At 35.3% G+C, this 23,636-nt stretch overlaps 1 protein-coding gene across 1 annotated transcript in view; it reads right to left on the bottom strand.

The window, feature by feature from the left end:
• Positions 1-23,636, bottom strand: part of LOC113613023 (triadin-like) — a 110,176-nt gene that overhangs the window by 61,545 nt on the left and 24,995 nt on the right. The window contains exons 2-3 of the mRNA XM_027093431.1: positions 6,814-6,867; positions 2,045-2,074 (exon numbers count right to left, since the gene is read on the bottom strand). Of these exons, the coding sequence (XP_026949232.1) occupies positions 2,045-2,074; positions 6,814-6,867 (84 nt within the window). The remainder of the gene's footprint in view (positions 1-2,044; positions 2,075-6,813; positions 6,868-23,636) is intronic.

Genomic DNA, 23,636 nt, shown 5'->3' with positions numbered 1-23,636 from the left:
CGCGCACCGCGATGAAGACTGGCCCCCGCATGCCACAACTAGAGAAAGCCCTCGCACAGAAACGAAGACCCAACACAGCCAAAAATAAATAAATAAATATATTAAAAAAAAAAAAAAAAGAAATAGTCAGGAGTATATGTTTTATATATTTCACAGCTGGTGATGTACACTGGATTACTTGAGTCTTCAAAGGCAAAGCTCTGCTTGGGCTCCCCAGGCTCTTCCAAAAATTGTCCATCGCATATGGACAATTTTTCAGAAAAGTGAAAAAAGCCACATAATTCAGGAAAAACAGAACCAATCATAGCAACGAGGGGAAAAAAATACGTATAAAGCTTATAGCTGTGAATTGTAATTTGGCTACTGTTTCATATACCCAGAAGTCTTCTAATACTTTGGTTTGAATGCCAATGAGTGGAAAAATAACTGTTCATATTACTCCTTTACCTAAATCAAATGGTAAATTGTTCTTTATTCAGAAGAAGGAAGGATGGAGGGAAGATAAACATCTTTGAGCACTTACTATCTGTCAAAAGCTGTATCAGGAACTTACTATCTCTTTTTTCTTGTAAGGTCTCTGTATACACACCACGATGTTGATCATATAAATGATATAATTTCCAAAATGCACTGAAATATTTGCTATGTGTATATGGGGAATTAATACTGATTTCTATGCCTTTATAATAAACACAGTGATATGTATTAGTTGACTTTTATGATACTATGTTTTTCTCTCCTAGGTGAGTAATAACCAACTAAAATATTTTCTCCTTCTCAGATCTATTGACTCTTAGATTCTTGTTTAACAGAAGCAGAATGTGACTCCCAAGCTATCGGACTATGTAAAATTCTGATGATACTAAATATAAAATATAACACTTGTTTTCTTATTTTTTCTCAGATCATATGAACACTAATTTAGAATATAATTGTCATTTTCAAAGTCATAAGTGACTGCTTATATCTACATGCCATTTTTACTGAGAAAATAAGCCTAGATTAATAAACAGTAGTGATAGCTAGAGACCCTATCTAAGAGTAGTCAGGCTGTGCAATAGAAACTTCTCTAAATAGAGTCACAGTGACTTAGAAGGCCTTAACATTCCCATCAACTTGAATAAAGTTTAGACAGTTTTCTTCTTGACTATAGGCCCCTGACCACCATTTTAGCAGAGCATTTACTTTAGAAAACTTGCAGTTGTAAATTCTTTCTCTGTCCCTTTGAAACATAAATCTTCTACAACCAGAAATATCTTTCTCAAGATCTGCAAGACATCACTTTGAAACATAATCATCAAGGGAGATAGCAGTCCTATATCCCAGTCTCTGTGGAAGGGTAGGAGCCTAATTTCATAGGAAATTAAAAAACCCAGATGGCCTCATCACATTGACCAGCTCCCACCCCAAACCCACCAACATCCTCCAGTGCTTTTCTACGAGCTCATACCAGAACTTTAAAACTCTCATTTTGGTTTCAGTGGAGTTGAGCTCAATTTCTCCTATTGTAAACAGACTTGACCCCTATCGCAATAGTCTTGAATAAAGTCTCTCTTGCCTGTATAAGTCCATCAGGTGCAGTCTCTTTTTGACAGCAAGGAATAAATGGCTCCGTATCAAGACATCCTGACAAAAGGACGTGGAGTGCAAGTGATGGACTATGATTTATTTTCAACATAATAGAACAAAATAACATCAGTTGCTTGTCAGTGTCAGAGATATAAGTAGTCGATATGAGAAAATTGGTCTGTATTTTATGTATTTTTGAAATTCGATAAAATTGCTAATGAAATAGGAGGCCCGGGATTTTGAGAGGTTGTGTTTTACCCCCTGTATATTGAGAAATATTAGATTAAAATTACTTTTTAAAAAAGTAGTTCACCCTTTAGTGTGAAGTGATGTTCTAGAAAACACACATTCACACAAATGGTATTCACATAATAGCTCCAAAGTAAACACAGACAAGCTGGCAGTCAAAATTCAACTCTGATTATTGGTAAGTTGTTCACACAAAAAGCATAGTGGAACTTTGCATAAAACATACCTTCCTTCTTTTCATCTTTTTTAGTTGTTGCTGAAATAAGGGAAAGAAAATAGTGTTAAAACATATTAAATAGCCATTCCTCAGAAAACTGAGAATATGAGGATGTAGTGCATATATTCATAAACTTAGTGGTTATCAATGCACAAATTAATTCATCCAAATCTGAAATAAGAGAATTGAAAATATTATTTCATATAAAGTTTTTCTTTTAATTCAGATATAAACATAAAACCAATAAAGGAGAATAAAAATATATTGTTACACAGACAAGAAGTTAAAATAATAAGTATGTGTTTAGCATAATTACATTTTAGGTTTGTAATTGTTATATCTGACCAAACCACAATTACTTCTAAAATAAAAGGAACAGATCTACGCAAAAAATAGAGTCCATAAATTATCTGTGCCTAGTTACTGATGAATTATATACCAGTTTATAATTGAAGGTTGATGGGTGGTTGAAGGTTGGTGGGTTTTACTCACTGTCATCTGGAAAGCCATGTGATCTGTCAAGCTGGATTCTGGCCCAGAAGTTAATCAAAACCAGGGTTTCAGGGTCCAACTGTTTCCATAATGGTTTTGTAACTTTTGTTCATGTGTCCCACTGCTGGCACTCAATTCAGCTCACCTGACTCTAATCTATTTAACTGGATTACAATGGCTGGATGACTGATTTACTGAGTGGGAGTGATTCTTAACTATTTAGCTCTTGTTTTTCACATTGTAATGAGACTGCTGTAATGAACCCTGAAATCTCCACCAAAAAACTATTAGAACTAATAAGTCAGTTTAGTAAAGTTGCAGGATACAGGATTAATATACAGAAATCTGTTGCTTTTCTATGCACTAATAATGAACTATCAGAAAGAGAAAGCAAGAAAACAATCCTGTTTAAAATTGCATCAAAAAGAATAAAATACCTAGGAATAAGCTTAACCAAGGAGGTGAAAGACCTATACTCTGAAAACTAGAAAACACTGATAAAGCAATATGAAAATAATAGAAAGAAATGGAAAGATACCCCATATTCTTGAACTGGAAAAATTAATATTGTAAAAATGTCCATACTACACAAAGCAATATACAGATTTGATGCAAACCCTATCAAAATGCCAATGACATTTTTTATAGAACTAGAACAAATAATCCTAAAATTTGTATGGAACCACAAAAGACCCCGAATTTCCAAAGCAATCTTGAGACTGCAATGGCTAATATTCTAGTTATTTTGTTCTTTTTGTTCTCTAATAGATGGGATACTTTTATGTTTGCTTTGAGACCAAAAGGAAAAAAATACACTGAAATACACTAACACAGATGCATATAGACCCATCTTTTTTTAAAATGAGAAATAAGTGTACTGTTTAAGCCACCCATGATATTCTGTTATAGCAGCCCAAACTAAGATAACATGTGAATCTCAGTAGTTGAAAGGAAATAGGAATACCATTTTCCTGGCTCAGCGTACTGTCTCCCTTTCCAAATGTACACCCACCCACCCACAGGACTCCACAGGCACATCCCTAGATTTATGCACAGAGTCAGATCCAATACCCTGGTACATCATGAGAGGTAAGTGGCAGCACCACACCAGAGCATCAACTGCAGTATCTTGAGATGGGGATTTAGGAAATATTTGATGTAGACCCATCTTTTAAGGCGAGTTCCATTATGGTTCCTGTCCTCACTCGAGCATTTCATTCTCAACAGGTGTCTTCCTAGCTGTTACAACTAACTGATTAAAAAATGATTCCTGGGCTTCCCTGGTGGCACAGTGGTTGAGAGTCCGCCTGCCGGTGCAGGGGACACGGGTTCGTGCCCCGGTCCGGGAAGATCCCACATGCCGCGGAGCGGCTAGGCGCGCGAGCCATGGCCGCTGAGCCTGCACGTCCGGAGGCTGTGCTCCTCAACGGGAGAGGCCACAGCAGTGAGAGGCCCGCGTACCGGAAAAAAAAAAAAAAAAAGATGATTCCTTATTTCTCTCCTTCCTTCCCCCATTTTGGTCTATATTCCATTCCTGCACCACAACTTATTGTGTAATATCTATTAACTAGATTGATATCCCATCTAAGTTCTAACTGGCTACAGAAAAATCATTGCCTGGATAACATTCCGTCTGCTCAACATAAACCTGCCCAAAAGTGAATCCTCTTCTTTTCCCTTAAGCTCCTTCCTTCCCCTGGGACTTATCACTATGACAATTATAATGATCCTATTCACCAACACTCGAAAGCTCAGTACCATTTTTATTTTTTCTTTGTTTCATCTGTATAGTTTATCAAATATTATGTCTTCAAAATGTTCACCTTACTTGCATTTCTCTAAAGTCATCTGCGCCATCCTAGTTGAGGTTATTGTCTCATGTCTTGATGATGACAACAACCTTTCATAATTATCGCTCTTTATATCTACTTAAGTCATCCACTTACTAGCAATGCTTTTTTTTCTTCCAGTTTATTTTTCAGTCATGCTACAAACTCAAGTCACCCCTCATCCATGAGGAATCCCTCTTACTGAAAATCACTTTGTCTTAATTCTTTGGCATTTATTATCTCTACAATTCAATTCAGCACTACAAGATATTCAATTTGTGTTGTTACTTAAATTTCTCATATCTCCAAACTGTAATCTCCTGTAGTATAAAGACATTTATGTCATTGTCTTCTCAGTGCCTCCAAACTCTTTGTTAAAATAATTTTTTAAGTACTTCCAAAAAAGAATGCTATATCTTAATTAATATGTACATATATACATAATTTATATAAAATTAGGGTTTAAATAGTTCCTTTGTTATAAAAGTAAAAAAAAATAAATAAATGAATAGATATACTCTAACTTTTACCCCACTATAAACATCACTGTCAATTTTGTCACTGTATCTATCAAAATTATCAGTCTCTGCTATAGCAGTATTGCCATAGTGTTTAAGCCGTCTCCACATGGAGTACTTGCAAATATTAATTACTTCTATGCATAATTTAATTATGCAGCTGTGGTGTTATAAAACCTGTCTACGAAAGGTCTACTGAGTATGTGCACAACACAAGTGACATTTATCCCTGTTTGGTGTGTCCCTGCTTTGATGTGTCATTACAATTTAAATTGTGAACATATATATATATAGCCCCTAACTCTTGCCTTGTACACTTGTACACTGTTCTCAATCAGCACTTTCATCTAATCTCATAAAAGGATAGTTTTACAAGTCTTTGAAACTCTACCTGATTATTCACTCAACAATAAATGCTTTATTCGGAAAGCATTAAGTTCTGAGTCTGCCTAATCCAATGTACTTGGAATGTAAAAGCCCATGGCCCCGAGCTCAAATCTGAAGCAGATTTCCAAATACCTCTTCAATTCCCTCCCCTGAACTCCTCTAATAGGAGGCTGAAGTAACACTAAGTGCCTGCCTCGAGTCATAGTTCCACACCTACCATGACCTTCAGAAGCCTCAGTTAAAACAGACTGTGCCAGGCTATTGTGCTTTTTTATGAGAACATATATGCATTAACTGCAATAATTCTTGAACTACGTAGTCATTCACTTAAGGAATCCACTCTGAGCTGCATTTTCATGAATAGAAAACACAAAAGTGATGATAATATTTGCCCTGCTTTTCTACCTCCCATAATATTAATGACATTCCTGATGAGAACTCTTCTAAAGAAGAATCAGTTTTGTTGATCAACCCAATGATCAAATGAAAACTAAAACCTTGTATCATAGTTCTTAACCATTCTAGCACATATACTTTATAAACAACATGATTGGGTCAAATGGCTAGTCAACCCATTTTACCAATATTTACTAGGATGATTCTGTATGTCGTTGGGTCCAGGATTAAATGTAACAGAAAATTTTGGATCAGATGGAATCATGTCATGTGCTCAGCAGACTTCTCAAAGTCTGCTACAAGGGGCTTCTGCACAGAAACAAATGTACCACCACCTAAATGCATCTCCTTTATTGGTCAATGCTGTATAATGTGGCAAAGGAGAAAAAATAAAGATTTTCTCCAGTAAATATTTTACTTTTTCTTTCCTAAGAGTGTTCTATAAAGTGGAAAATGGAGTTAGAGTAGCTTTCTCAAAGGACGTGATTTCAGGTGATAGTTTAAAAATAACATTACAGGAAAATTATTTTAAAGAAGTACTTTTCCCAAATCGATGATTTAAAGAATCAATATACTTTCTAAAGTTCTCTTAAACAAAACCACTTTTGATGTCCCAAAGATATTAGTGAGTGATAAAACAAATTTTCTCAGATGGCTCATAAAAGCTAGGATGATTACTTTGTAGTCATATCTGATTTTTGCAGTCTCGATATACAGATGAAGTAGTATTAATTTAATAACATTCTGACTGAATTTTCTAGTATGACACAAATTTAAATGCATAACTAAAAACATTGGAAATTTTATGTATTTGTGTATCTCTATCTGTCCATCATATTATCTTCTATGTATCAATTAATCTATGGTTTACTTTTGGATGTACAAGTAAAAGCTCAATGACAAACCTGGAGTCGAGATACGAATTCTTGGGTCATTCAGTGTCTCCTCTGCAAATGTGGCATTACTATCAGTTGCACTTTCTCCAACTACTAAATAAATTCTTGAAATGTGCATCTTCATGCAACAACAAAATGTTTTCTATAATAACCCAGCAGATGGTGCTATTCTGCAATAAACAGCTTTGGCTATTGTCAATAAAGTGCTACTATAAGTTTTTTTTAAAAGCAATAGAATTTTTAAGTGTTTTGTTGCCTACCTTGTGCTGCAACTTTTATTGTCCCTTGTTTGGCTTCTGGGACTTTGCCAGGATCTTATGGAAAAAAAAAAAAAAGAGACATAAATAAATTACCATGAAGTACTATTTCAGAAGGATATATAACAACAAAAAAAGGAAAAATTATAAAAACACAAACATAAAAACACTGCCCTTGGCACTCAGAATTTTTGTTAAGAAATGAACACAATTATTAGGAGAACCACTGAGAATTAGGCTTACCGAGACAGAAATAAAGTAACTGAACCAAATAAAATCATAAAATAAAGTTTCCCAAAACTATTTTGCTTCACTGTTAACTGACCATGGAATACTTTGCATTCATTAAGCACCTGAATTTGATTTTTTAAATTTATTTATTTTTGGCTGCATTGGGCCTTTGTTGCTGCGCGTGGGCTTTCTCTACTTGGGGTGACCTGGGGCTACTCTTCATTGCGATGTGTGGGCTTCTCATTGCGGTGGCTTCTCTTGTTACTGAGCACGGGCTCTAGGTGTGCAGGCTTCAGTAGTTGTGGCAGGTGGGCTCTGTAGTTGTGGCTTGCAGGTTCTAGAGTGCAGGCTCAGGAGTTGTGGCGCATGGGCTTAGATGCTCTGTGGCATGTGGGATCTTCCTGGACCAGGGCTCAAACCCCTGTCCCCTGCATTGGCAGGCAGATTCTCAACCACTGCACCACCAAGGAAGCCCTTAGCACCGGAATTTGAAAATCTCAGAATTCTTTGTATATTATTTCTGTATGATTAGCCCTTTGAAATGCATGGAGCATTAAGACATAAATAAAGTGGCTCACTGAAGGTCACTGAGTAACTAATAAGAGAACAAAGCCCAGAACAACCAAATTCCAGGATAAGCTTTTGACCTAAAATGTCATTCCCTACACTGCTGTGGTGCCCATCAACTATAACCATGGCCCTGGACAACAATATGTGTTGTGAGAGTATGAGCAAGTTTCATTTTGAATCTTTCTTCCCTCTTGTCTTAGGGGGGTTGCGTTGGCTTTTTTTTTTTCTTTGTTCAGAATGTTCTCTTCAAATAAACAGGGTACCAAAAAAACCTCACTTATACCATAGACATTTAAATATATTATTTGATTAATTAGCATGAAAATAAAGGAGAAATAAAGATTTTTAAAGCAATGGATCATTTCACATTTCACTAAATAATTGTTCATGATTGTCTTTACTAAGTTTTCAATAATTGAATTATCATTTAACAACATGGGAAGGAAGCTTTGCTCATTTGTTTTAGGTATTAATCTTTATTTGCTCATTTATCACATATTTATTTAGGACCTATTATTTGTATGTACTAAGCTAGGTGTAAATGTAGTAGTTGATACACATATATATTATAATCTTTCATTTAATTATCATCAAATTTTGATTACAGGTTAATATTATAATCCTAGTTAGAATTATAAAATAACAAGATTGCATCAGAATAACATGGCCAAGAATCATAAGCAAAGAATCAATGTTTCATTGGCCAAACACCAGAGGTTTAATTTCTAATTCATGCTTTACCTCTTGTTGGTGAGATAATTATTCATTTGTATTATAATCATGATACAAAAATAGTAATTTTTCATTGTGTTTTTGTATAAAAGAAATATTATTTATCCACATATATGGTTTACTTTATTCCTAAATTTCTTAAGACAAAATATCTTTTGTCAAAATTAAATTGAGTCCATTCTACCTATGATCTTTTTATTATTAATTTCTTTTATTCCTGGAGGAACATGCAACTATCATGTTAGTGCTACCTTTGTCAAATCTAGAATAGTTGGTCTCAAATCAGAATTAAGATTTATACATAGTGAATTCTAACTAATATATTTCTAAGTATTACTCTACCCTATAACTAGCATTTAGTGGGTACTTAATAAATAATTGGTGAATGAAAAGGATACAAGAATACATGGGAAAGATCATCAAAAGTACCCTAAACTGCCTAGGTGTTTTGCTACTTAAAGATCTCAACATATCAGATAACTGTAGAGTAGTTCTGATTAAAAAAAAAAAAAAAATTAAAAATAGTTGTCAATAAAGTACCTTAGCATTTTTATACTCAAATTTCCCCCATCTTTTCTCTTTTTTTTTTTCTTTTAATGTCTTCTTAGACCACTGATTCTTTTTTTTTTTTTTTTGTGGTACACGGGCCTCTCACTGCTGTGGCTTCTCCCATTGTGGAGCACAGGCTCCGGACGCACAGGCTCAGCGGCCATGGCTCAAGGGCCTAGCCGCTCCGTGACATGTGGGATCTTCCCGGATCAGGGCACGAACCCATGTCCCCTGCATCGGCAGGCGGACTCTCAACCACTGCGCCACCAGGGAATCCCTAGACCACTGATTCTAAATGAGTTCTCCATGCCTACGATTCTGTTGGACCACCCGGTATACCCAATTGTGAATTATGGAGAGCTTTTCTTAGGGTCTTATTAATAACTTCTCCCGTTGATCATTCTGTTCCTCTGTCAGCCTCTAATCTATTGAGGACACATGCAGAGGTGATCAGATTTGACATCTGCTAGTGTACAGTATTTCCATTTTCAAAACCAACGCTTTAAGAAGGAAGCAACTCTGAGACCATAAATGTACATTAAGAAGGCCAGACAGGGCTTCCCTGGTGGCGCAGTGGTTGAGAGTCCGCCTGCCGATGCAGGGGACACGGGTTCGTGCCTCGGTCTGGGAAAATCCCCACATGCCGCGGAGCGGCTGGGCCCGTGGGCCATGGCTGCTAAGCCTGCGTGTCCGGAACCTGTGCTCCGCAACGGGAGAGGCCACAGCAGTGAGCGGTAAAAAAACACTACACAAGAGTGAAAACACATTAAATCTTTACAAACAAGTTTTCAGTATACATAATTTTCTCTCTCCTTTTGATTACTGCCAACTGAAAATGAAACCAACCTTTTACTAGGAAAATTTTCAAATATATAACAAAATAACGAATGTATAATAAGCTCCAACCTCATTGGTGCTCTCAACACCCATTCAAAAATTATCAAGTGATGGCCAGTCTTATTTCCTCTGTATTACTCACTGCCTCTACTACACGCAGCCCAAATGAAAATTTTATTATATCAAATAATTTTTCCTTTTTTCAATTTTTTATTAGATAATTTTTATAGTTACATTTTTGAAATAAAATAGTGATTTAAATAAGAACAGAGGACAATAAGAAAATTCAACTGAAGTTTATAATAATTCTGAAATCCATAAATAATATTCTGGAGCTCAAAATCAGAGACAGGATGGACCTAGATTTAAGTGTCAGTATACGTCTCCTGGGAATGTTTTAGCAGGAAATTATCAGAATAGTTAGTATTCTTAGCTTCCTGAAACATGTTGTATTTATATAAACAAATTGTCATGAATCAGATTAGCCAAATGTTTTAGTGTCTTCTGATTCCTTAGGCATGAAACAGTCTGACTTAACAAACTGAAAATATATTGAGTCTGCAACTACTTTGTTAAGAAATCAATTTTTGCATATAGGTTTAAATATTAGTTTAATATCATGAACTTTTCATCTACAGGACTCTGTTTATACTCTGACTTCTTTTAATGTGAAGTGTGAATCCACTGAGTTTTCAAATGTAGGGTTCACATAACTTTAACAGCAAGTAGATTGCTGCACTGTGAGTCTAGTATTGGTCTTTGACTAACGGACAGCAGATGAACAATAATAGCACTGTAGAGAACCACACTTACATTTTAAATATTTTCTAAGAAATCTTCCAGTTCTTCCCAACCCCAAATCACTGAATTTAAAATGTTTTCCGGAAACATTTCTTTAAAAGCCATCTCTTGCTAATTCTGCAATGGTACAAGGCATTTAGACTGTTCTTAGGTGAGAAAACTAAATATAGAAAAGCTGAATGACTTTTACACAAACCGGAAGAAAAATTAATATTTATTGATTCAGCAGTAAACTTTGAACCGGCAATATAAAAACCTCCTTGATTGTTCAAAAGTATACATCCTTTTTAAATAAGATACTAGAAACTAATGACAAATTATCCTGCAATCCAATGAGCTGCTAAACCAAGCTCTAAATTATTGTTTTCTAGTCTTGTAAAATCCAGTATTATTTTTAGGTGTACATACTCCCCAAATAGAGAAAGGTTAACAATTAAGCTAAAACTTACTATACGGTTAAAAGCTCTTAAACTAACTAAGCCTCTTGTGCCTGTAGCTCCAGGAAAGCATATTTCAGGGGCATTGCTAATTTCGGTATGATAATAACCCCACTGAGATGAAATTAATCATGAAGCAGCCTTCGGCCATCCTGTCTGACCAAGAGGACTGAAGCCTGAAAGGAGAGCCTATTTGCTGCCAGATATGCAAATTGCAAAAGGTGCACAGTGCAGAAATATGAATAATTTATCAAAATAATCTGTTATTGCTAGAGGTTAAGAATCTAAATAAGCTGGCAGCATTGCTTACAATAGGTAGCATAATTTAGCTAGACTATTTTTTTCCAGAAAATCTTCTGATCGAGGAATGTATTTTGTACACTGTATTTGCTTTAGAATCTAAATAGCCTTTAACTTAGTATCATAGCATTATAGAGTTTAATTCAGAAAAAAAAAAAGATTCTTCAAGGTTTGCTAAAATATTCTTCTGATTTTTTTCTTAATCTTTAAGAGCACAGACTATGTTTTCTATAAAAACTATTCTAAATATTTCTTAATTTGAAAAAAATAATTTTGATGTTTTAATTAAATATAAGTCAAAATCTACCTACAGTTTCTACACATGGAATCACATTTTTCCTATATTATTTGAAGAGAAGTAAGCTTAGGGAGAAAAGAAACTGGAAAACATTAGTGAGAATATTTACAATTAGAGTAACGGGCATTTCCCCTCATGGCATCATCTAGCTCTCTGAATGTCTAAGAATGGCAGGTTTCTTAAACATTTAACAATTTAGAATTTAGAGTTGAAGATCAAGGTATAGATTTATTTAAACAATTAAAAGAAGGAAACTTTTTTTTTAATAAGAAGAAAAGTATGAATGAGACATGATTTGGCCTTTCACTTTAAAAAATATTTGGCATGTTAAAGGGAAGGCTGATTCCAGTTAGATTAAGAAAAAGCCTTCTGCCATACAGCTAATAAAACAATGGAATGTGATACCATGGGAAGATGTGAGGTCCCATTCCTGGGGTTGCCAGATAGATATCTGTTTTCTAGGGGTCCTCAATGTATCTGCTTAAAGCAAAGAGGCAGCCCCAGATGATCACTCCAGGTCCCTTTCTACTTCTGTAACACCTTTCTAAAATCCGTGACTATGAACAAAGATACGCGAATTTGAAAAAAATTACCTATAGTATGTTTTGATGGAAAATTTCTTGATTATTTATTTTTATTATTGAGGCTTACCTTGGTAGTCCTCCCTTACCATAAAATAATTACCCCTTTTCTTTGATCATGTTTTAAAAGCAAGCATTTTAACCACCAAACTGGATGGATTCTCTTAGGAGAAACATGCTTCCTAGAAGAATTAGGACTCAAGTAGAAACTTGACTTTTTATTGAAATAAATGTTATGATTTGGAAAAATTATTGCATTCCCAATATGAGTGATTTATTTCCTTATCTAAGATCGATTTGGGCTCTTTAAGTGAAACAAAATGAAATTTAAAGAGTCAAGAGTTTATTTTAGAAAACAAGCTATTTTATTATGTATATTATGTATACATATCAAAAAAACAAAATTTCTGACTGTTCAGCCATATTTTTCAGGTAAAATTTCAGTCTTACAAATTAAGTGATATGCTGTTGGTAGGTCCCTTAACTCACAACTTATACATACTATGAGGAGTGATTTCCTCACTAAATGATATCATAGAGCATCATGATCTAATTCAGCCCTTAAAAACCACCAGCCCCTATTGTTCTAACATTAGTAAACAGTGTCTGTGAATATTACCATTCTGGTTTTCACTTTTCTAGACAATAAGAAACACACACATGCCCCCTTTTATCTCATTACCCAATTTGGGAATATTATAAACAAACAGAATTGTTAAGCATAAAAGTAACTGTATAAAAATGTAAAAAAAAAAAAATGAGGATAGTGGAAGCAAAAACTGAGAGCAAAGCATGGTTTATTTTCATTCTCTCACACAATTCTTGGCACTAAGAAGGCATCCAGTCAATGTTTTTGCATGGGTACATGAATAATGATTAGGAGAATGTTTAAAAAAGTCATTGTTATCTGCCTGAAATTCTAAACCAAATAGGTAGCGATTATCCTCATAAAACTGTTCAGACTCACTGAGTCTTTTTTTTCTCTATAATACTGCACATGCCAAAATCTGAAGATGTTATAATCAGCTTCAAAGAGAATCTACATTTCTTGAAAAAATGGCTAGGTTTATAAAATGCAGATCTATTACACTGGAAAATTAGCATGATTTCCAAAACGAAGGAATCCTTAACAGAGAGTCCTAAATCAAAGCAATCTAAGGAAGAATTCAGGGTTATATTTTTTAAGAAACGCTTTCAGCTAAACTTTGTCCTCAGGTTTAACAGACAATTTAAGGTTGCACAACTCAATTTTATTAAATGAGAAAATACTTCTCCAAATAATTACTGAGTTCCATCACTCACTCTTGCTTCTGTATTGTTTGCATTCATGCTTACTGGGGGCAGGCACAATACTTAAATGTAAGGACTATTTCCACACACAGTCTGGTTAGGGACACTACAGGAAAAATGCCAAATGAAGGGCACAGTAATCTGAGTTTTGGATTTTGGCAATTTTAAAGGAGGCAGGAAATAGGTAAGGCTTGAAGGAGAGTACAGAGCCACAAAGGGGTGAGGGAAAGAAAGTTACAAAGTGAATGACTGGTTAAGTATTCCCGTGGATTATGGATCTAGCTGGCTGGGGAGCAAGAGTCTCCTTTGTGTTAATGAGAAGTAAAAATGAAAATTTTAAAAATTGTTTAAAGTAAATTATGGTCAAAAAAACTAACCTTGAAATCTCAGTGAATGAGATGTACTTTTTTCTTAGAACATTAAGAGCCATTACACTTTTGAGCAAGGGAGTTACACAGCAATGTTTCGAAGAGATAAACTTTCCGTGATTGTCAGGAGAAAGGGCTTATTCTGGGAGCACAGAAACCAGGTAAATTGTCACTGAAATACTCTAGTTGTAAAATGATAATGTGTAAAACTAGGCAGGTGTTCATGGAATGGAAAGTGGAAAGAAAATAATTAGTTAGACATTTAACAGCTTTCTTTTTCCTTCTCTGTAGATGTGTTTGACATGTACAGAGGAGGAAAAAGAAGGCTGTTTATTCAAATATGACAGGTTTGGGACCTGATAAACAGAATTTGTTTTAACATAATTTATTTGAAGTTTATAACAGAAATACATATTGCGTTTGAGACAATGGTGTAACTTCAAGTGAAAATATTAAGTAGACATTGGGAAAAGAATATGGTCTTTGAAGACATATGGAGATTCTCACATCATCCACATAGAGGTTAAGTTAACATTATGAGAGGAAGAAGGAACAGTTTTTCCAAGGGACAAACAGAAGTTGGCTTTCTCAAGTTGGCTTGAGAAAAATATTGGTTGAAAATGTATAAGAAAAATTCAGATGTTAATTTCAGCAAGGTCAAGGAAAGAGGATGTTTAAAAAATGAAGAAATAAACCTCAGGATTAAACACAAAGAGAGTTTGTTTTTATATCTAGAGAGTCCCTGGCAACATTTTTGAACATGATTTTGGAATTGGGATGCAAATAGTAGGAAGCCTATTGTTCTGTGCTGGTCTCAGCCTATCAATAACCTATGTTGTATCTGGACAGGGCCTTGTATTCTTATTACGATTGCAAGACACCCTCAGCAATAAAAAAAAAAGAGGTTACTTACAGGTCCTGGAAATTACTTGGCACACCTGGAGGCCACAAAGCAAGTTCTTGAGGGGAGACGGAGAGAAAGAGAGAGCTAGCAGGCCTGGAGTTCTGCCTTTGTTGGGGTTTTGCAGACTCACTACTGGTGAATGAAAAACTAAGAGTGGGAGTTTAAAGCCTGGGAAGAGAAAAAGCAAGCGGCCCAAGCGGTCGGTTATCAAAATAAACCAAGATCTCTAAAAAAAAAAAAAAGCCTGGACTATGGAAGGTGGGGGGCTGGGGCAAGATGCCTATCTGAGACAGCCATCTGGGAAGTGGTCAAGGTGCCTATCTGAGACAGCCATCTGGGAAGTGGTCAAGGTGCCTATCTGAGACAGCCATCTGGGAAGTGGTTTGAAGTGGATGACTCTGAAACCAAAGCTTAAGTCAGGCACTGGCATTTAAAAAAAAAAAGCCAACTGTCAGGGTTTACACTACATCTGTCTTTAGGGGCTTAAGGTGGGCGGTGACTAAATCGAGGTGGAGGGTGTAAGTCATTTATTTGACAAGTGTTGTAAAAGGCACTAGAAAAAATGTGGCTTGAAGGTAGCGGGAGAATCAAGCAAACGCTGTTTTCAAAATAGGAAACTCCATTTTATTTGAAGAAAGCAGAAAAATACCTGATGGAGAGAAAAATATTAAAAAATCTGGGAAGTGCGAAAGCTATTAAGGTAGAAAGATCCCAAGATGTGAGAGAGGGAAGAGTAAAAAGCACTGGTGGAGAGAAAGGCATCTCTTCCTCTGGAAATCAAAATTACCCTATTGAAATGCCAACAACGCCCAACTATTTCCTGTAAGGGTAATATTGTGATCAATGACGAGTACAAGGAAGACGTCCAAATTCAAAATACATTCAATTTAGCTGAAAATGGAATTTTATTAAATAAAGGAAAAATATGAGAGAGAAAGGGATAAAGAGAAAAAACTACTGGAGAGAAGAATTGAAAAAAATGTAAATACAAGCAGTAAATTGTGATAAATAACAATGACAGTTGAGGGAAAAATGGGAAAAGATATTAGAAATGAAATTTATTATTGAAATGACTCAGGTTTTCTAATGCATAAAATTGTGCTATTAAATATTTTATGTAGGTATTCTGATATATCAAGATTATAGGGCAACCTTTTTTATCTCTAAAACTAAAGAGGACCATTTGACAAATAGTTAACAGATCTAATAAAGCCAGAAGGCAATATTTGATTATTTTCTTCTATCTAATATCAAGATTTCAACCTTCTTGGGCGTTTACTAACATTCATGAAGAACAAAATACTTGGATGAAGTGATCTAATTTTTGAAGCTATGTACTATAATAGCTGCCACATGTTTGAGGTTTTTTCCCCTAATCTAATATGTAAAGTATGCAGTTATTTGTTTAAACATGAAGGTGATATTATTTGCTGTTTGTTACCTCTGGGATGTATGGGAAAATATGCACTACATATTTGAGATGAAATGTCACTGAATGAGTCATAGATAACAGTCCCTATTTATTCCTAATTTTAGGGATTGTGGACTTATTGTAATGTGTGATGATCTGTTTTTTAGCACAAATTTGTGTCACAGCTCTAAGAGTTCAAATGCTTTAACTGTCAGTTCGCACATAATCGATCTAGAGAAATAAATGAGCTTCACAATGTTGTCCTCCCAAGAAGGATATTTCACCACGTCGTGCTCTCCTTTCCATCAATGTTAAAGGGAATTATGCACACCTCTCAGGAACAGTAGTCCCCAATGTCAAGCATGCAGACTTAAACTTAAATTGATATTTAGCAGGAAGCCTAGAGGTTCTCTTAACAGCAAAATGACAAGCTGAGGTTACTAAGGACTGACATTGCTCTGAAGCCCACACTTTCACATATTGCAGCAAATGTACTGCTTTCCCTGGGACCATACAATGAAGCATAATAGGTTACTTTAGCAGCCGGTCTCTACCTTTGAATATTCAAAATCCACACTCATATGCACAAATAAGGGAGTTAATATTTCAATTACTGGAGCCATGTTCACAGAAGTATTTGAGAGCAAATGAGTGAGTGCTAGTACATGAAAACACCTTCCCACATACTTTGGTAAAAGGCAAGGTATTAATCTTCTTCTAACAAATGACTGAACTGAAATCCACTCTTAGAACTATAAGGTTTCCAAGTAGCCCATCCCCAGCATCTCACAGATGGACTGGATTCCACATGACCCATGTGAAGGCAATGAAAATTTTACAAATATGAACTACTGTACATATCTGAGTTCAGAAACCAAAGAACAGTTTGAAAAATCTATGTTAAGAATGAAATTACAATTGACTATGGAGCATGAAATATTTTTGAGAGGGCTTCCCTGGTGGCGCAGTGGTTGAGAGTCTGCCTGCCGATGCAGGGGACACGGGTTCGTGCCCCGGTCCGGGAAGATCCCACATGCCGCGGAGCGGCTAGGCCCGTGAGCCACGGCCGCTGAGCCTACGCGTCCGGAGCCTGTGCTCCGCAACGAAAGAGGCCACAACAGTGAGAGGCCCGCGTAATGCAATATATATATATATATATATATATATATATATATATATATTTTTTTTTTTTTTTGAGAACTTTAACATTGACAAGAAATCTCAAAAGCAGACAGAATGAGTTCCGGTACTATACGATGAGGCTGGAGGGAGGAGGCCAAAAACAAGCTCACATGATGATGGGAAATTTTAAAAGTCAATTTAGTTTCAAAAACACACTGATATCATGGCAAACTACTGCAAAACGCTATCACAGGAAGGTTGATCATTCCACCAATGGTCCCATACTAATTGCAATCTAACCCAAGTATTCAAGCACTAGAACCAGAGAACACTCATTAGATGACTAATACCAAGAAGGATGTTCTATCTCTTGAACAGTAAGCAGAAACTTAGTGGTGGTGCCTCAGTATTTTGTGCTGAAATGTTTAAAATACTGATTTATCTTGTGACCATACTTGACTTTTTACATCAGTCCTTGGAATATATATGTCTACTCAAATTTCTAAAAATTTTATTGATTCCTCATCCTTCATTTACTGAATTTTCTAGAAAATCAGATAACTTCAAATGTACAGATTAAAATTTTAATCAGAAATTTTTTAAAACCAAGCAAAAAGCCAAAATCGAATAATGGAAGACCAAAAAAAATCAAAACCTATGAATATTCTGTATTTGAATGAAATTTTTAATTTGTATGCATCCTTAGAATTTCCAAAGTCCTTTGCATAAATTATTTCACTAGATCTATGTCATAACCCTATCAGACAGGCAGGCAGGCCTAGGCTAAGTCATAAATATTCGGATTCCTAGTCCAGCATGTTTCCAACATAGAAAGCCTTTTCAACTCTTTTCAAAATAATGTCATTTTTTTCTTGATAGCCATATGTAAACGTAAGCAAATCTTTTTATACAAACGGTTCTGAGTTTTAAAAAAATAACAACAATGGCAGTACTAACAGCTAATTTCTATAGAGTAATGTATAGAAAATCCTATATTATTTGACAAGAAAGAAATGCATTATTTCATATAACAAGAAGACCAGAAAAGAAGGATTCCAAGGCTGCCCTTTAATTACTTATCTCGGGCACAGAAATAGTGTTAATATTGCAGTATCATGGTAAATTAGTGTATTGTATTACAAGAATATTAATTATAAACAAAAACAATGATATTGATAAAGAATATATTTACCCCAAAATTCTTTAAATATTTAAAATATCAACCCTTATAAAATATTCAAATAATAGTAACAAGTATATTAACCAAAAATAGAAGAATAAAATCTAGTTCTACTCTTTTTTTTTTTTAGTTAACTTTGGATTTATAATTTACTTACTTTTATTGAGTTTGGTTGCCTTTATGTGAATTTAATCTTTGAATTGTTCTCAGAATTTTTCTTTTTAAACATTTGAAGTCTTTAATGTATTTTAGTAATTTTGGAATCAGATCATTTAAAGACAAATTTTTAAAAATCTAGATTTTGTTATATGTTAGAAGATTGTCAAAGTAGTGAAACAAATTAATTTGGTCTAAGAAAAATCATTCCATGTGATTTACATTCAGTGTTATAAATTACTGTCTCTGTTAAAAGGAACTTGCTGGGCTCAAAAACAGGAATAGAATCTTTCAGAGTCTCTCCTGAGAGCTAACACTTTAGGAATAACTGAAAACAGAGAATGAGTTTCTCTTGTGTATTGATAAGGACAATGGTACCTATGAATTCAACAAATGGCAAATAACAAAGAAATGCACGCAGAACACAGCATGCTACACACACAAATGTTCATAAGTTATCCTACAATTGGGGCCATATAGTTGATTTTAAATTAAGATTTTTTTTTAAAACAGGTTAGATATGAAACAGATCTAAAGGTAGTAATACATATATTTGATGTTCAAAGAATTTAAACTGTGGCATTCCCAATCCCATTCGAGCAGGCCTTGGCATTCTTTTCTAAAAATTAAATTACATGATGGTTTCAGGTGGTAGTTAACCCCTATGTCCCTGATTATTCCTAAAGTTAAAATGTGTACATTCCTTTACACAAAAAAGATAAAATGAAAAAGGCACAGTCCTAAAAATAACATGCATTTGTTTCAATTACATGAAAATTTTATACTAAGCATTTTAGTGTTAGAATTATTAACTTAACTTGTCAATGGTATAACTTATCTTTGGTGTGCAAATCAGTTTTGGACATCTGACACTAGGACAGAAGGCACCAAACTCAGGTAATACTTGAGCCAGTCAAGTTAGATTGTATCCCTCATCCCTGCTCCCTCCCCATAACCCTGAAGGTTATGGCAATCAGCTGCCTGGGAACAGAGTGAGGAGAAGGGACAGGAAGCCCAGGACACCCCACCCACTTACAGGCTTCCATGCTCAGGGCAAGCTCAAGCTGAGCAATGGGAAACTTTTTAACTGGGGTGGGTGTTGGGAGCTTTGATATTACATTGGATTTGGAAGTTTTAAATGCTTGGGGAAAAAGATCATTGTTTTATTATCTGAGCATGACCAGGAAAAATATAGGGTCTTTTTCGGATTTCATCCAAGGGGTAGAGAAAAGCAGGTCTAAAGAGAGGTTTGCAGTGGTAGTCACTGAAAGAACAAAGTTGCTTTCTGCTTACACCCAACTGAATACAGCACGTTTTAGTAACTCTGGACATGAAATTAGCACTGGGGCTCTCCCCATGCCTTTATTTGTGCTTGTCTGCTTCTCTCTTTATCTTCACATCCAACTGCGTACTCTTTTTCATCCAACCTCAAATACCATCATTTTCTGGAAACTTCCCTGATCCCCCAAGTGCAAGTCCTCTCTCTGTCCTTTGAGCCAGCATGGCACCTCACCAGGACTTTTCTTAAGGCATCTATACCTTCTATGTGTGCTTTCATTGTTCACATACATTTCTGTCTCTCTCCCTAATCTACACATGCCGTGAGGACAGACTTTCCAAATGCATCATTTTTCTTCCCTCATGCCATCCCCTCTCTGTGGATATGCATAATATACCCCCCACAATCTAAATGATGGACTAAAATAGTAAATCTGTTGAATAAAAACACGTTATTTTAAAGGATGAAAGAACATGGGAAAAGCATGGTAAAGTATTAATTATTTGGTAAAAATGAATTGTAAGAAGGGTAAAAGTCTGCTACCTTTTGTGATTACTTCATTCAAAACTGCTGTAAATCTTGAAAACTACAGCAATACAAGTACACTTTTGTACAAAGAAATTATTTTTTCCACAAAGACTTCACCATCAGAAATCAATAAGGAAGTGGCAATATTGTATCACATAGGGGTTAATAACATAAGCCCTAGAGGCACACAGCCTAATTACAAATCCAATCCCAACCAATTTTTAGTTGTGTCACTTTGCAAAATAATTCAATAGCTCTCTTGCTTGGTCTCCTCATCTTTAAAATGTATTAAAAATGGTACCTGGTTTCACATTAGGACAGGAGCTAATACTTTGAAAATGCTTAGAAGACGGCAGATAGTAAGTATGTAATTCCCATGTGCTCTGTGCTGTTCATCTGGTTCATCACAACACTGTATGCACGATATTCAATCATCAAAGTTTCTGAATTTAATTGAAGCATCTCAGTATGCATAATACTAATTAAGCACACGAATAAGAAGTCATATTTTATATCATCTAATATAAAGTGGGAAACTCTCATATCTATTTCTTAGAGGGGTAACTTAATGAGTTATTTTGCAACCCACATATATAAACTAACTTCCATACTTACCATCTCAGAAATAGCCATCCACAATCCTTGTCTGAATTTACATGGCAGAACACATTTTTAAGAGTAACATTCTCTGATGAGTAATTTTACAACTAATTTACAAGTGGGATCCACAGAATACTAGTTCTGACAGATGCTCTTATCCACAAAAAGAGTTCAGGGTCAAGAACTCTGAAAAGCATGCAGACAAGATGTTACCTTTCTAAGATTTTAAAATGACAACATATTCCACACTGAAATGCTACAGTAGAGAAACCAATTTAAGCTCATTGTTTCCTAAACATATTTGATGATAGAACTCTTCTCTAATATAACATTCCTCTGTATCCCAGAGGAATACACACTGGGCAATGTTACTCTTAGAAATAAAAAGAATAAATATTCTTTGCTTCTCTCTAACACTAATGACGCTATCAATACTGTAGAGTCACTTAGTTATGTATTTAAGAGATGCTTAAGGAATACCCATAGCTCCTTGTACGTGTGTAGAATATTTACAGTTTACAAAGCTCTTTAATAAATATTCCTCAATTCAGCCAACAAGATGGATAGTAGTCAGCAATTCAGCTTTTATAGACCCTCAAAAGTAATGCGAATTGGTAAAAAGAACATAAATATTGTACTCAGAAAGGTCAAGCTTTGAATCCCAGCTTTGCCAATTAGTATTTTATACCCTTGGGCATGCTTAGGTTCTCAAAGGCTCAAATGCTGTGAGGATTAAATGAGGTGACATATGTAAAGTACTGAGCACAATACTTTGAACATAATGGATACTTGCAAATGTATGCTTTCTTCCTAGTCACTTTTGAATACCAGCTGAGAAACAAAATCTCCTAGTTATGGATAGCATTTATTAATTCTCCTTAATTTTGAACAGAGGCATGATATTCATTTTACATTGTGCCCAGCTCTGTCAGTTAAAATAGAGAAACCTACTTAAAAAAACAGGACTCTGATCTGGTGAGATACGATTAAATACCCAGTGCTGTGCACTATGTTCCATTGTAAGAGATGGATACTTAGTGGGAACTCTTGGAACAAAATACCTACCTATCCAGAGGGGCAGGAAGGGATGATATTTCACGGAAATAATAACTGGATACTTTAATATGAATAAAAGTTATTCAAAACATAAGCGACAGAGAGGTGAAGATAAGCTTTTCAACAAAGAAAGAAGCCTCTGAAAGAACAGAAAGTGTAACAGAGAATGGAATGCCTTTAAATGACTGGAGAGAATTTTGTGTGGCGAAGCAGTTATCAAGAGATGAAACCAGACACAGAGCAGGAGAGGCACTGACACCCTTAAATTTGAACTTTATCCTAAGGACAAAGTAAAGCTTCAGCAGGTTTAAAGTGGAGAGTAAAATAACCAGATGTGTAGGCTATGAATCCACGCACTGCAAAATATGTGGTGCAAATTACAGGCTATGCAGAAGCAGTCAAGAAGGATAAAACAGTGTTCCAGACTAAAGGTAATGGCAGCCTGGACTAGGACAGAGGCTGCAGAGGCCTAAAACAGTGGGAAGGTGTGAGAGACAGAGTGGATGAGCAAGCGTATTAACACAGAACACTGTATATCCCCTCTTCTGCCACAAGCACCTAGCATCGGGGCAATAAAATATTGCCCAATGTACTTGCAAAATTTACCAAATAATATTAGAGTAAAAACTGAAAGAATGATCAAAGAAAAAAAATAAGCCAAAATATATTATTAAGCATGACTACGGCACTTACTGTATTTTTCATTTATTGTAGTTTCTCATTCATTGAAACCAAAAGTGTTTTCAGTGCATATTTACTGTGTACCCACAATGTACAGCTAGCAAATTTATAGCAGAAGCAACAACAACAAACAAATACAGGTCAATGGAAAGATATGCTTGTATTAATTAAAAATGCACAACTTTGCTACAATGATAGTGGATTACATCATTGTCTCTATACATCTGAGGGTCATAAATATGACTGAAAAGGCTTTGGGGTGGAATAGGATGTGTAATTACGGGGAATAGATGAAATAAAGAAATGAAAAGCTTAATATTTCTGAAGATCACATCCTCTATTTCTTTCCCTTAATGTTTCTAAATAATGCTAAATTTTGCTTAAAATATATATATAATAACATGATATCTATTGAATGCAAACATATTTCAGCACTGTGCTAGGCATTTTGACAATGATTACACTCACTACTAATGTAATAGAGGGCCAGATTTGACATTTATAACCAGAAGAGTGCCTGGCACATTATCAGTATTCAATAAATAACTGTTGAATTTATAAATAACTGCTTTATAAGGAAGGTTGATCCTGGGGCCCTTTAAGCAAAGTGATGAGTTTGGATGCTAAAAGGAGAGTCTAGGAGACTGGAAAGACCTAAACTGCTTTTAATGACAATGAGAATTTTAGAATTCCTGGGGGCAATCCAAAAGTAAGGGGGTGAGGACAAGTGAGGAAAAAAAGTCGGAAAGGAGTCAGAGAGATGACCTGAGGCTAGTGACTACCTGGGAAAGGACAACAGACAATATCCAGAGAGCATTAAATAGCAAAGATAGCCAATATTCAGTCTGTATTTGTTACCATTGATTATACACACACACACACACACACACACACACACACACACACACACACACA

This window comes from Aethalodelphis obliquidens, unplaced genomic scaffold (assembly GCF_003676395.1).
Source record: "Aethalodelphis obliquidens isolate GAN/ISIS:26980383/991018 unplaced genomic scaffold, ASM367639v1 scaffold3, whole genome shotgun sequence".
Classification (NCBI taxonomy): Eukaryota; Metazoa; Chordata; class Mammalia; order Artiodactyla; family Delphinidae; genus Aethalodelphis; species Aethalodelphis obliquidens.
This window is presented reverse-complemented; position numbering and strand designations above follow the sequence as displayed.